The sequence below is a fragment of the Netta rufina genome (genome assembly GCF_964035555.1).
Source record: "Netta rufina genome assembly, chromosome: 19".
Classification (NCBI taxonomy): Eukaryota; Metazoa; Chordata; class Aves; order Anseriformes; family Anatidae; genus Netta; species Netta rufina.
Window position 1 is genome coordinate 5,853,230 of NC_140143.1, and position 14,094 is coordinate 5,867,323.

Below are 14,094 nucleotides of genomic sequence, written 5' to 3' on the forward strand. Positions count from 1 at the left end.
CAGGGCAAGGCAGATTGCAAGCCACAAGCCTTTTAGTTTGACCTTGCTGACTGCTATTAGGAGTCTCAGAATATCCTGATTTGGAAGGGACCCTCAAGAACTACTCTGAGTCCAGCTCCTGGCTCCACACAGGACCACCCAAAAATCAGCCCCTGTGTCTGAGAGCATTGTCCAGATGCTTCTTGAACTCTGGCAGGCTTGGGGCCATGACCCCTGCCCTGGGGAGCCCATTCTAGTGCCCAACAGCCTTCTCAGCGAAGAACCTTCTTCTGATACCCAACCTGAATCATCACCCATTGCCACTTCCAGGCATCACTTGAGCAAGAAAATACTAGAGATCATCTAAGTTTTTTTTAAACTGTCCCACTACACACACTTAGTTCTTAATTGTTATCTTCTTCCAACTAGTGGCATTTTTGCTTACCTGAAAAGGTCTCCACAGGTGCGGTTGTTGGAGGGGATGTTCATCCCATCCTCAGCTAGAATAAACCGTTACTAGTAAAGGGTGTGTAGCTCAGATGGAGACAGAGGTAGTTCAGGCACGTGTCTCAATCCAGAGGACACCACAGCACATGCAGCTCTTGTCCTTTTCTCTCTTCCCTACTTCTTGTGTAACTTAGTGAGTTGTACAAATAACTGGTCTCCTTTTGCATACGATAGCATCTATTTCTGCCTCCCTTACTGCTTACTTCAACTTTGAGCACTGAACAAAATACCTCGAGTTAGAGTTTACCAAGAATATTTATTGAATTCAAAATATCAGTTCATTCACTTGAAAATTTAAAAGATCAGAAGTCATCTTCTAGAAAATTTGTAGGTACAACAGTAAAGCAGATGGCATAAAATCCATGTCTACTGCCCTGACAAGGCTGTTTAGCTGAAACATCTATATCAAATAGCATATAACGTACATACTGAAGCACATAGCTGATACCAGTACAATCATCAGGTTTGTACTTACATAAGCATTTATTTTTCTAACTACAGTATTTTACTGATTTATTTAATGGAAGAAGAGATTAATGCAGATTAGGGCATTCAGTGGGCAAGCATTTATCCAGTTACCATCACTTACACATTAGTATGCAAATCATTCCACATACTCATGGCTTTATTAACACCAGAATTAGTTCTCTTCCTATACTGGATAATCAATTTCTTTGCAGTATTAAAAAGAGAAGTGTAATTGAAATTTATGCTCGTGTCTACATTTCATTTACGAACCAGTACAGCTTTGATACTCTTACTGGATGAGTAAAAACTTTAGTTGTTATTTATCATGCTGTAACTGATAATTTATTCTAATGATATATCTGCCCCCACCATTTTTATATATGCAAAGGATATATTCTCTGAAACTAAGTGAAATACCAGTTTTCAGAAGTGTGACAACTCAACTGTGCATTTCTCATTTTGTTCTAAATTAACTGACCCTCATTCTACTATTTTAATTCATTCAAAGCACAAAACCAAACAGGAATCACTAGTGCAGGGGCAGGCTTGTTTCACTGCCCATAGTAAACCAGAACACGTCTTAACATGTTACACACCCATGTCACATTTACAGAATCTACCCCTATCCAGTGTGGCAGAGTAAGAACTCTTCTCTTGTTAGCTTGAACACAGAATCATAGAATCATTTAGGTTGGAAAAGACCTCTGAGATCATTAAGTCCAACTGTTGAGTGTCACTCCACACTATGTCTAAAGAAGCCCAAAGACTTTAAAGGTTAACTCTGACACCCCTTTGAAAGTCAAAGAGCAAGCAACAGAAGTCGAGAAGAGGTGGCGTTTCTCCACTGCACAAGTTGCTGGGGCACTTTGAGAAGTGAAGAGCCATGAAGGGGGGATGTCGTACACTTTCAGCACCCCACTGAGTGGGTCTGCAGCCCTATGCTATGGTGAGGCAGCCAAAGGGACAAGATTTCTCAGACCAAACTGCTCATGTCCCCACAGCTGACAAACTGGAACTGCAGAAAAAAGTATTTCAGTGTACTTTTTGCTTCAAACAGGACACATCCTCCTTCCTCACCTTTCAAAATGTTTTGCTTAATTTGACAGTTTTAGTGCTGACTGTGCTTTGGAAGGCTGGGACCCTTGAGGCAGGACAACCACTCCAAAGACAGCCATTGCACTTTTAGATCCAGCAACAATTTCATATCCCATTCTGGCCAAACAGATAGACACATCCTATTGGACTTGGGCTACCTGTGACAATGTACTGAGAGTTTACAAACCAAGTAAACGGAGACATCAAAGCCTAAATTCCTATAAGTCTCCCACTTCAATCAATATGAAATGTAGTCAGAGATTCCTTTGAGCATTCCAACAATTCCCTTTCAAGCTGTCAGCTGTAGGTTTGTGTTTTATTTCTCAGTCCTATCAGAGTCCAGGAATTCTCTCTGTTCTTCATGACCTACTCCAAGAAATTAGAGCTGGCATGGTAAGTCCAGAGATGTCACCAAGATACAGGCCCAATAACTATGAGATCCAAGTACCATGGTTGCCTACTAATTCTTTTAAAGTTGTAATTAAGAAATGCAGAGGTACAGTCCTCTACACATGGTGAGGACTTCTGGACACATACTACAACCCAAAGGAAAGAACACCAGGAGAATTAGAAATCCATTCCAGTGGGGGTTGAAGTGTATTCTCCTTTGTGCTAATTCCCTCTCTGTTTCGAAAGACTCCCCTGTGTGCAGGCTTCACACACAGAGGAAATATTCTCTATGTACTGGGCTCCTCAAATCAGAGTCCCAGTAACATAACCACACTGTAGGAAATCCAGTCTCTACCAACTAAGCAACTAAAAATATGCCAGCAGAGAATATCCTGCCTCACAATGAGGAAGAGAAAGCAGGGTCTCCTGTCATAAACTAAAGTGAACAGCACATTTATGCTCCTATGCAAGCCAAAAATAGGCTCCCTGAATTCCTCAACACACAAAACACTGAAGAGCCTTCAATGTAAAGCATATTCTGGGTCAGAACATGAGACAGATTGCTTCAACCCACGAACTCTATTATTACAGGATCCACACTACTACTGTGCAGGACATCTTCCTTCAGCAATTCATTACCTGGTGATTCTGATACCATTTCTTATCCATCAACTCTAAAAATATCTGCATTCCATTCTGATGAGATTTGTCATACTTAATTTTATAGCTGTCACAAGACCTGAATTTACTGATTTCAATAGTTCATTCTGCAGCATCTCATTGGCCATCATACACTAAGAACATGTATATTGTAAATCTGGACTACAGACAGTGGACTGAATATAGAGAAAGAATTAAGGTAAAACTGAGACCAACCTCAAAGCCTGAAACCTGAATTTCTCAAGGAATTCCTCGTTTCTTTCTCATGTATTGCTACCCAGACTCAAGGCTATTACAGACTTGAAAACTACATCTGGGGATCCTTTACAGGAAACTTCAGAAGCCACAGCAGCTACTGCAGCCTTTTAGGAGCAGATCATATGATAACTGCTTTTGGAAGGACAGACAAGGTTTTTGCAAACCCTTTAACTGTGTGTTTTTGTTTTTTTTACTATCATCCACATTTTACTAAATTACTATCTAAAGGTTTTAGCAATTCAGACCAAAGAATCATCAGATACTCCAAACTGCTGAAAAATTGATTTTCACCTTAAAACATTTTTTGAGACTGCTTTGACTAAGACAGGCAAGTTAATAGCTCATGAATTTGTAAAATACGTGTTATAGCTACTAAGATAAGTTACTGCAAGGAATGATTATCTGCATGTAAATACCCAGGCAAACTACATTAAGATATCACACCTTACTTTTTCATTTGGCAGAGGGAGAGAACAGTGCCACTTGAAAATACCCAGAAGGCAGGGTACAGTGCCTCAGTAAACTGGGTTTTGAATTTATAAATCAAGTTAAGCTTCTCCCCAACGGCCAAGAAAATTACAAACCCTCCCTCGCAGTGCAGCAGCACGCCAATCTTGGTAGCCTTCACATTGGGTAAATTCTTTTCAACATCATTATGCCAGGCTGAAATTTTGGAATTAAACCACTCAATACACCAAGAACTGCTGTTCCTACCCAGGCGGCTGTCTGGCCCCTCCCGGTCCATGCTGCCATAGCAGATGCCAATGGCACAGAAGTTTTTCTGCTGCAGTTCTACTTCCCAGTAGTGGATGCCTCTCTTGAAGCACTGGAACCCCAGCACTTGGGAACAATAGGTGAAACGCTGAGGGTGGTGGTTATAATTCAGGGGGGTGTCTGAGACAGACATCTTGGTGTATCTCTCAGACAGATGCACTTTGTTATGAGCTGTGTTGAAATCCAGGGTGATGTTAGCAGCATCTGTAAAGACATGAATCAGTTGAAGGTAGTAAAGAGCAATGCAGTTTTATTTACACAGTCCTGTGTAGGCAACACATGTTCCTACACATCTTTATCTCCCTGCTCGGCTCTCCTCTGCAGTGTAGGCAGTTCTTGGGGCTGCAGTAACAGCTGCTGGGTTCAACTGCAGCTCCGTGTTGCAGAGCAGGCAAACAGGGAGGGACAGGTTTCCTTCCTTCCTTCCTGCATCCCCACAAATTTCTCTAGCCACCCAAATGTATACTGGCTGCACAGAGAGATTACTGATCTGGCAGTGAAAGAGCCTACGTTTCATTTCAAAGAAAAATCAAGTGGGTTTCATTGCATTTCTAGGTTCCCCTAATGCAGTCATTTGGAGGGGAAACCCAAGTCATTACTAAGAAAACTTCAATTACACTGTGGCAAATACATGAATACAGAATATTAATTTTGATTCATCTGGCAAAATAACCACTGTTTAGTAAGGTAAACTTTCTTCCTCCTTATCCTTCAAAACTTTAACTTGTAACAACTAGTTAATAACCCCCCAAAGGCAACCTAGCTAACTAAGCCCCCTCAAAAACTTTCAGATAACTACAAAGGTCACATAACACCAGTGCAATAAGCACAGAAAGTTCATCTTTACATAGTGTAATGTTGATATCTTACACTGCAAAAGCTCCTCTCTGTCTTTCTGAAGAAAGCTGCTAATAAGATCTTTTGTATTAGCCGCAGTTGCAGCTTTTGATGCTCCTGCAGTTGTTGCTGCCGTGCTTGGTGCTCCCGTGTTTGGTGCTCCTGTATTGACAAAATAAAAGAGAGTTTGGCCACTTGGGAGGAAACATTGCATGCTTAACACAGACTTAGGCTGGAGTGGATCTTGAGTTATCTGGTCTAGCTTCCTTGCTGCAAGCAAGGCTAACTTCAATATTAGCTCAGGTTGCTCCCTGTCTTGTAAAGTTTTCAAAATCCCATTGCCACCAGGCAACTTCTTTCAGTACTTGATAGCTCTCACAGTGACCAGGAAGAGCCTCCTCAGAGGCAACAGCTAAACTTTTGCCTAATACACCAATCCCGGTGATCATCTACTTGGCATTTTAAGAGTAGTCAATGAAAACTAGAATAAGTATCCTCAAGTCTGAACTTACCAAATGAAATGGAAAACTTTTTGTCCGCTGGAAAAAAAAATAAAAAAAAATATCTGTTAGTTGTCTCCACGCTAGCTGTAATATTCTTGTCATGGCTCTTCTGAAGCTACAGCAGTAGATAAAGCTGACAGTCTAGCATGCTGAAGCCACGCAGAAATACACACATACTGGAATGCTGCACGTGAAGCACAACCTACTATTTGCCTCCTATTTCTTAGGGTCATAAGTCTGGAAGGAGCTTAATTTCTACCTTTGGATGCAACATGTTAGAGGAAGTGGTAATCACCCTATTCCCATGAGACACGTAGGCTGCTTCTTTTTCAGAACAGAATTGTTAGTACAGCACCAGGAGCTGCTCGTCCACTGTGTAAAGTGATCCACAGCAAACCACTCTGAGCGCTCTCCACACAGGACTCATGAACAGAAAGGACTGTATGTCAGGAGCTCAGTGGAAGTGACAGAATTAGTTTCTTAACACTTAGATCAAGTTGAAAAAGAGAACATGGAAGATCTTCCAAAGAGGCCAGAATGCCACATGAATACCAGTAACTGGATAAAACAGCATTGAAAGACCTGAGCATACCCTGCCACGAAGACTGTCTCCATCAGCCTTAGACTTTAAGCAAGATGTTTAAGTAAGGCCACTGCTAATCACCACTTACGGTTATCTGCCTCCTCCTGCAAAGGTTCTTGAACCTGGCAAGGTTTTTTTTCTTTGTACGGACGCTCTTGTGAAGGGAAAAAAAAAAAAAAAAAAAGAACATGAATAGCTAATAAGCAGGATTCATTACATACAAATCCATCAAAAAAGCATAGACATTTTGCACAAGTGAAAAGTAAATATTCCATTGCATTGCAAGGCAGAAGGGCAGTGAAGTACTGCAAGAACCAGAGGGTAGGGAAGCTCTCCTTTGCTTTACAGCCTGCGCTGACAACACCACAAGCACACATGCACGCTGAGGCTAATGCACCATTGTATCCATGCAGTTTGCTTCTTTACAGCTCACACGACATCCATCGCTAAATAGCATAAAACATCCTCCCCTTCCCACACAAAAGTGCTCATTACAGATTATTGCTGCATCCCCACTAGAGCGAGCAGCTCTTGGGTACTGCTTGAGCTCTTTATTTAATGGCAAAACCTTAGGAGAGGATGATGTTCCTTAGTACTTACGTGGTCCAACTGGCTTTCTCCCAGGAACGGGTCTATTTAGTGCAGCTGCTTGAGGGGGCTTAGCTTTCCTAGGTGTTTGTTTCTCTGCAATATCAATATTTTACATTATGGTTTGTATTGCCAAGGACAATTATGCATGAAAAAGGACATTTTTTCAATCATATTTTTCAGGCATGTGATTAGAATTTATGTGATTAGAACTTAAGTGATACTTGGCAAAGTCGGAACTACATGGAAGTTACCCAAGCCCCAGTCCAGAAGATACTTTTGCTTAACCCCATAAATAGAGTTTCATTCTACAACATTTATACAATTAGTGCCTTTACAATTGGGTAGTTCAATCACTCCAGGGTGTTTTATGTCTCCCCCTCAAATCCACATATCCTGAATATCCTGATATCCACATATCATACATGTATATAATGAAATGTAACAAGGGCAAGCGTAGAGTCTTGCATCTGGCCAAGAACAAATCCAGACACGAGTATAAGTTGGGGACTGACCTGTTGGAGACCAGCGTAGGGGAAAGGGACCTGGGGGTCCTGGTAAACAGCCGGATGACCATAAGCCAGCACTGTGCCCTTGTGGCCAAGAAGGCCAATGGCATCCTGGGGTGTATTAGAAGTGGCGTGGTTAGTAGGTCAAGAGAAGTTCTCCTCCCCCTCTACTCTGCCCTGGTGAGACCACGTCTGGAATATTGTGTCCAGTTTGGGCCCCTCAGTTCAAGGACAGGGAATTGCTTGAGAGAGTCCAGCACAGAGCCATAAAGATGATTAAGGGAGTGAAGCATCTCCTTACGAGGAAAGGCTGAGGGAGCCAGGTCTCTTTAGCTTGGAGGAGGCTGAGGGGTGACTTATTAATGTTTATAAATATGTAAAGGGTTAGTGTGAGGAGGACAGAGACAGGGTCTTCTGAGTGATATCTAATGATAGGACAAGGGGTGCAAGCTGAAACATGGGTGGTTCTGCTTAAATATGAGAAGAAACTTTTTTACAGTGAGAGTGACAGAACACTGGAACAGGCTGCCCAGGGGGGTTGTGGAGTCTCCTTCTCTGGAGACATTCAAAACCTGCCTGGACACATTCCTGCATGACCTGATCTAGATGTGCCTGCTTTGGAAGGGGGATTGGACTAGATGATCTTTCAAGGTCCCTTCCAATCCATAACATTCTGTGATTCTGTGACTGTGTCCAACCCTGCTGCATAATAAAAATGTAAATTACTCTAAGGAATAAAGGCCAAGTTGTGCCAGAGGGGCTTAGTGTCCCAGTGATCTATACTTGGGTAAGTAATGAGTAAAGAAACACTAGCACATTTTGTTCTCCTATACTTTAGAGCAGACTGTATGTTTTTGTTTGGAAATGCAGGACCACAGAAGTTGGAAGACAGTTTATATTAACCAGCTCTATTTGCTGCACTAGTTGTGGTTGTGTTTTGTTTTTTTTTAAATGATATTTCAATTGCAGTGAGAATATCTCTCACTTGAGCTCAAAGGCATAAAGGAACAAATCACAAAATGCCAGTTCTCTAAGTGATACAATACCTTCTGTTTTTTTCTCCTTAGGCTGACTCACTGTAAGCTTGACAGTTTCTTTAAGGTTAATGGCAGACTGATAAGCAGTATGTATCAAGTTTTGGTCCATTTCAATTACAGGCACAAAAACATCTTTTGTTGATGCTCGTTGCAGTGCTGCTGCTCTCTGAAATGAGAAATGGAACATCTCATGCAGACCACCTTCTGTGGCAGATGTAGACAAATACAACCAAGTTACTTTAAATGGAGTAGGTTTTGTGCATTCAGCTCAAATGCGAACAAGCAAAGGTGACAGTCAGACATGAGCCATGGCAAACTTTCAACAACAACTCAGCAAACCATAAGCAGTAATTTCTAACTGATACTTGAAGCAATGAGAAAGATCTACTAGACTTCATCGCAGTATGGAGATGTAACACCTCACAGAGATGGGTTCTGTCATTCAGTGACCTTTCTGCTTGTGGCAGTATTGGTAGGCAAGCTGGTGAGGGAGGGGGCTGCAATTTACTGGACAGAAGTTTGTTCCAGTGCTCTTTCACTGTTATTTGTGTGCTTATCAGTACACCTTTTTACAGAAGGTTCTTGCACGATTGTATTGTCATTTGAATAAAGCGGCTGGAGAGCAGGACTGCCACAGCAGGTTTTTTTTGATTCTGCATTCTAGAAACTTGAAGAATTAGATTTGCATCTAGAGGACTTATTACCTTTAAAAACAGAACGTCATCATGTTCTGTCAGTGCCATCTCAATCTGGTCTCTGAGAGATTGAATTTCATTCTTCTTACTTCCCAGAACAGTATAAATGTAATCAAACTTAGTGCAAACTCTTTTTTCTTCTTCTGTGATTACTTTAAAGATCTGGTTTTCTTTTTCTTCAATCAAAGCTTTAATTTCCAAAAACTCGTTTCTCATCAAATCTCGCTTTCTGGCAGCTGTCTCCTGAAGCAAACAAGGACAGATAGACACTGGTTTCAAAAGAACAGTTTGTGGAAAAAGTGCTGCTGCTATTACAAAAACAAACAAACAAAACAAAACAAACAAACAAAAAAACAACGAACAAAAACCAACCAAACAAAAAATGAAAGTCTTTGAGGAACATCTAAACTAATTACTTGAAATTAGCAATAGAAAAGCTATGCATTCCTATTTTGTTTGGAAAGAAAAATCATTTACTCCCAAGAAATCAAGACAGTTCTCAGCCTCTGTTCCGGGGGGCTGCTGGGCAGAGGCCAGGCCTGCCGTGCCATCTAGCGGTTAGAAGAAGTGGAACTGTATCAGGCCTTCGCCAGCTTTGACACCACACACCCACTTGTACGGCTGGAGTTGTTCCTGTGTCAGCGATGTGCTTTGTGGCATCTTCAGTTAATACAGAGTTATTCCCCATCCTCCAAGAGGTGTTCTGGAGGAGCACAGAAGGGCTACTCTGGCAGTTTTGCAGTTTCTTGGTCCCCACCACCCAGTCCAGAAAGGACAGTACAGGTGAGATGTACCTGATCCAGCAGCCAGCACATGACAACCCCAATCGTTCGGTATGAGCAAAGACAGGCTGTGTTAAATTATGGGAAAGAGCCATTCCACATTTCAGCAAGGGGGCAGCTATTACTGCCCACTCATGCTTCAGCTTAGGCTACACAGATGCACTCTTTCTGGTGCACAGGAACGGATGGGTTCGAGCCCAGTTACTGCTTGGGTACATCAGCACATGCAAGAATAAAGCCCTTGTAAGGTGGCTGCATTTACTCCCATCTGCCATGGAGCTGCCTGGCTCTGCCAAAACATCTCTTTTTTGTTCCTTCCCAATAAGATCTTCTCCTGGCAATGCAATCTCGATACTACAGCTGTTGTCACAAGAGTACGAGCATCAACAATGCTCAGCAGCCAGCATACACCAAGCGACTGGACAGTGTTTAGAACAGGAAGTTTCCCACTTACAGCAGTTTGGGTTTGGCTCGTTTTCACAGAGTTCATCGCTCGAGTAGCTTTTTCACTGTGATTATGCAGCTCTGTCAGTTTCTTCTTCAGTGCTGTCTGTAGTAGAGGAGATCAGATAAGATTTTAGAAAAAGAAGTTACTGTATTTATGGAAACTTCTGCATAACCACTGTAAGCATTTAGTACTACTGATTTAAAACTCACTGCTCCTTAAACCTTATGGAATGTAAAAATGCTCTCCTGCACATGCCTGGTTTGTGAAGCCAGAACCCTCCCTGCGGCTCCGCCTTTCCCAGCAGCAGGATGGACATTGTTGAGTCACTCTCTTGATAAGGGCTGTTCATCAGCAAAGCTGTTCCCCGTGCTTAAAATAAACTTTACTTAATCTCTTAGGCTGGACTTTGAGCATTAGTTAAAACTAGGTTTACTAGGTAAACACTGCTCTTCACCTCTCACTCCAATAATTTTATTGGTCAGTTATTCTTTTAGTTTAAAATGCTGCTAAGCAAAGTCAGGGAAGCTGTCTTCAGTTAAGCCATACCGGTGCTCACTGAGTCTCACTTAACTTTTCAGTGTTTTCCTCAACTACCCTCTGATTTTTAGCTGTGTTATACAATTCGAAGCCAGGTTTCCTTCCCTGCTGCTCCCTGGAGAACCTGCTCCTGGCTCTTCCTTAGCACGTGCTTGAGATTGCTCTAGGCTACTTCTATAGCTCTTCGCTTTCTAAGAACATAGCAGCAGCGAGCGGTGCCTACAGGCTCTCAGTAAGCCAGCGGCTCCCTGCCAAGCCCCACCAGGAGCCTCACCAGCCAGCACGGCTTAAGGCTGGGCCACCCAACCCCCCGACGCCAGCCTGGAGACCCCTCTCCTCGCCTCGGTGAGGGCAGGGTGAGGTGTGTAGAGCCTCCGAAGAGCTCAGGCTCACACAGGAGGACAGACCTCAGAAGGACAGACAGGCAGGAGGCTTGCAGCCTGGACCGAGCCAAGCCACCCTGCCCCTGCCCCTGCCCCGCTCACCTCAGCTTCAGCCTTAGCCTGCTGCAGGGGGCTGGCGTTACACAGCTTGTGGCTGAGGAGGCAGAGGGAGCAGATGCAGATGCCATGCTGCTTGCAGAAGAACTCGAAGAGCTTGTTGTGCTGCGAGCACTTGCGCTGCTGCAGGTCATGCACGGGCGGGCAGAGCTGGTGGTCGCGGAAGGCCGGGCTGTCGTGGTGCGGCCGCAGGTGCTCGGCGCAGAAGGAGGCCATGCAGGTCAGACACGTCTGCGCCGCATGAGCCTGCAGGCAGCTGTCGCAGTACACGGGGGACGCCGCTTCCTCCGCCACCGCCTCATCTTCCTCATCCTCATCCTCTTGCCTCTGCTGCTCCTCGGCCGCGGTGCAGCCCTGCAGCTGCTCCACCACCCGGCACAGCACCGTGTTCTTGCGGAGCTGCGGCCGCCCCGGGAAGGTGGTCCGGCACTGAGGGCAGCTGAAGCCGGCCTCCAGCTCGGCCCAGGTGCGGTCCAGGCAGGAGGCGCAGAAGTTGTGGCCGCACGGCACCGTCACGGGGCTGTCGAAGAGGGAGAGGCAGATGGAGCAGGTCAGATCCTCCTCCAGCGCCGCCAGGTTCGGCTCGGACACGGCTCGGGTCAGCGCCGCCATCGTCCCGACAGTGCCACCCGCAGCCACCGCCGCCGCTCCTCGGCTGCCCAGAAACGAAACTCGGGACCGAGGTTTTCCGGCAAACGACGTGGCCGGGCCCCGCCTCGCTGGGAGGTGCGGCGGCTCCGGGACCGGCCCCCGGCCGCAGCGAGCGGGGGCAGCGGCTCCGGGACCCCCCCGGTACGGGGCGGGCACACAGCGGGGGGCTCCCAGCAGGGCCCCGTCTGGTTTTACACACCGAGCACGGGCGAAGCAGCTCCCGTTAATGCACCCAACTTAGGGCTGTGTGCTCGCAGAAACCACCTCAATGCATTTCCTCTCTCTCTCTCTTTTTTTTTTTTTTTTTTTTTTTTCCCTCCACGCTTTGCTTCTTCCTCAAACTAACAGAAGGAAGTTAGTCAGGAGATACAGTATGGAAATTTGATTAAGTGCTCTGTAATAACAGCATAACCTGGCTGTGACAGAGGAGCTCAGGGACCAGGTATGTAATTTGCTTGAGGGTGGATAAGTTTGTAGGAAATGTGGCGCGGCTGCACCGTTACCTCCAGCTCCCTCCAGCTCCGCAGGGATTTGCAGCTCAGGACTTTGTGATGAGCCTGAGGGGACACAAACGCCTGGAGATATCTGAGAGCTGGTCACTGACAATGACTGCAAAAGAACATTGTTACAGTGGTGCGTTGCGGTGGGCCTTACCAAAAAGCACCTGTTGATATTTACATTTCTTATTTTTCATTAGGTGAAAAAAAAGCACTTCTTCCTGGCCTCGTTTGCATTAAGCCATCACCATCTTTCAAGGGCTTGGCACCCTCGCTGACTTCTGCAACATTCATCTGACATCTATTAACGCAAAGGTATGCAAATATAAAGGGTAACTAAATATATACTCTCACAATTCTAACTTTGCTTCTGGAGCAGAACACGGGATGTTTAGAGCTCAGATGAGCAATTTAAATTTCCCCATCATCAACCAGATCTTGATACTCTGTTGAGTGAACCCAACCACTCCTGTTGACCAAAAACAAGTTTAAAGATAATTGAAGAACTTTACTATTTAAATAGCTATTGAAGCTGTTTGCCTCCTCATAATTACTCAAGGATTTCTTCACGTGGTTCTGATTTAAATCTAACCCTTTGCCCAGATATTGTGTATTTAAAATGCCACTCAGGCTTGAAGCAGGAAGTTAGAAGAACAGCAGAAGAAATTATTCATCCGTATACATGACTGAGCAAACATCAAGATAGGCACTCTGATACTTTGGGACTTCTTTGGATTTAATATTTGAACTGGCTTAGGTAGGTACAATTTCCCCATCAAAATTATAAGTATCTCCAAATTCCTGAAGAACTGACACACTGTATTTTTGGCAGGTCTGTAGTCACAGCAGCAAACTTCTGGGTCTCTTAAAATCTGTTCAACACCTTCTGTTTGCCAGCTTCTCGCTGCAAAAGTTTATTATGTCTGTAGGCCTACAGCAGGTTGCACATTGTGACTGTAGCCTGCTAGGTCAAACTTACACATTTTTAGTCATGAGGTTGGAGTTTATAAAAAAAAAAAAACATGAACAGATATTTTTTCTTAACAAACCTATAATTCTAAGTTTCATGAAGGAAGGTGGCAAGGAGCTGCTGTGACAGATAGCCAGGGCTGCCTCAGCAATGGGGCTTGCAAGGTGACAGAAAGAAAACAAAATAGGTTTATTCAGAGTAGCGCCATCTCCCTCTATGGTTCACGTGCACATCTACCTTATTCTGCATTTCCTGCCCATTTAGCGACCCAGCCCAGCTCCAGCTTGCCTGGTATGAGGAAAGTAGTGCCTAGTTCTGTCAAGAACAAATGCATTGGTGTGGCAGGAAGGGCAGTAAGCCATCTCTATCAGATTGCATTTACTTGATTTAAATTGTGCATTGGAACAGGAGTTTTGTGCTAACTTGGTAACAATGGTTAAATAAAACTCAAGATTTTATCTTCAAAACATCCTTTCTCTGGGGTATATTTGTTTTCAATCATGATCTGTTTCTCACAGGATGCTGTATCTTTACTTTATAGCCAAAATACACGGTAGGCAATGGAACAAGAGGCAAGTACTGCTCTAACAGGCTGTGAAATACTTGCATGTAATATTTGCAGTTTTATAAGAATTCAAAATTAACAATTTCCTTAAAAAGTAATCTTTCAATTAATCCTGTCTCCACGTGATTGCACTAGTATCAGAAGTGTTCTCTTTGTCCAGTTTGCAAGTATATCCACATTTAGAATCAGATTTTTAACATAAAACAACAGCAACTAAAGAGAGCTGCAACACAAATTAATTTTACTGATAAAAGCATTTCT

At 43.9% G+C, this 14,094-nt stretch overlaps 1 protein-coding gene across 3 annotated transcripts; it reads right to left on the bottom strand.

Moving 5' to 3' along the window:
* Positions 1–779: 779 nt before the first annotated feature.
* On the bottom strand, positions 780–11,789 carry TRIM25 (tripartite motif containing 25). Of its 3 annotated transcripts, XM_084298280.1 has the most exons (10): positions 11,136–11,789; positions 10,120–10,215; positions 8,893–9,126; positions 8,198–8,354; positions 7,158–7,262; positions 6,655–6,738; positions 6,143–6,208; positions 5,481–5,507; positions 5,002–5,130; positions 780–4,335 (listed from the first exon to the last, which is right to left on the bottom strand). In XM_084298280.1, exons 1-10 carry the CDS (start codon positions 11,760–11,762, stop codon positions 3,803–3,805), a joined length of 2,058 nt encoding a protein of 685 aa, XP_084154406.1. In that variant the 5' UTR covers positions 11,763–11,789; the 3' UTR covers positions 780–3,802. The 3 variants fall into 3 exon arrangements, with proteins under 3 accessions (XP_084154406.1, XP_084154408.1, XP_084154407.1); XM_084298282.1 differs by lacking the exon at positions 7,158–7,262; XM_084298281.1 differs by lacking the exon at positions 5,481–5,507.
* Between the last annotated feature and the right edge of the window lie 2,305 nt (positions 11,790–14,094).

What these genes read in the sequence shown, in the direction of transcription:
- TRIM25 (XM_084298280.1), bottom strand. Translation starts at nt 11,762, where the DNA reads ATGGCGGCGCTGACCCGAGCCGTGTCCGAGCCGAACCTGGCGGCGCTG. An exon ending in ATGACGTTCTGTTTTTAAAG is followed by an intron (nt 8,355 to 8,892) that starts GTAATAAGTCCT and finishes TTCTCATTTCAG; the next exon opens with AGAGCAGCAGCACTGCAACG. An exon ending in GAGAAAGCCAGTTGGACCAC is followed by an intron (nt 6,209 to 6,654) that starts GTAAGTACTAAG and finishes TCCCTTCACAAG; the next exon opens with AGCGTCCGTACAAAGAAAAA.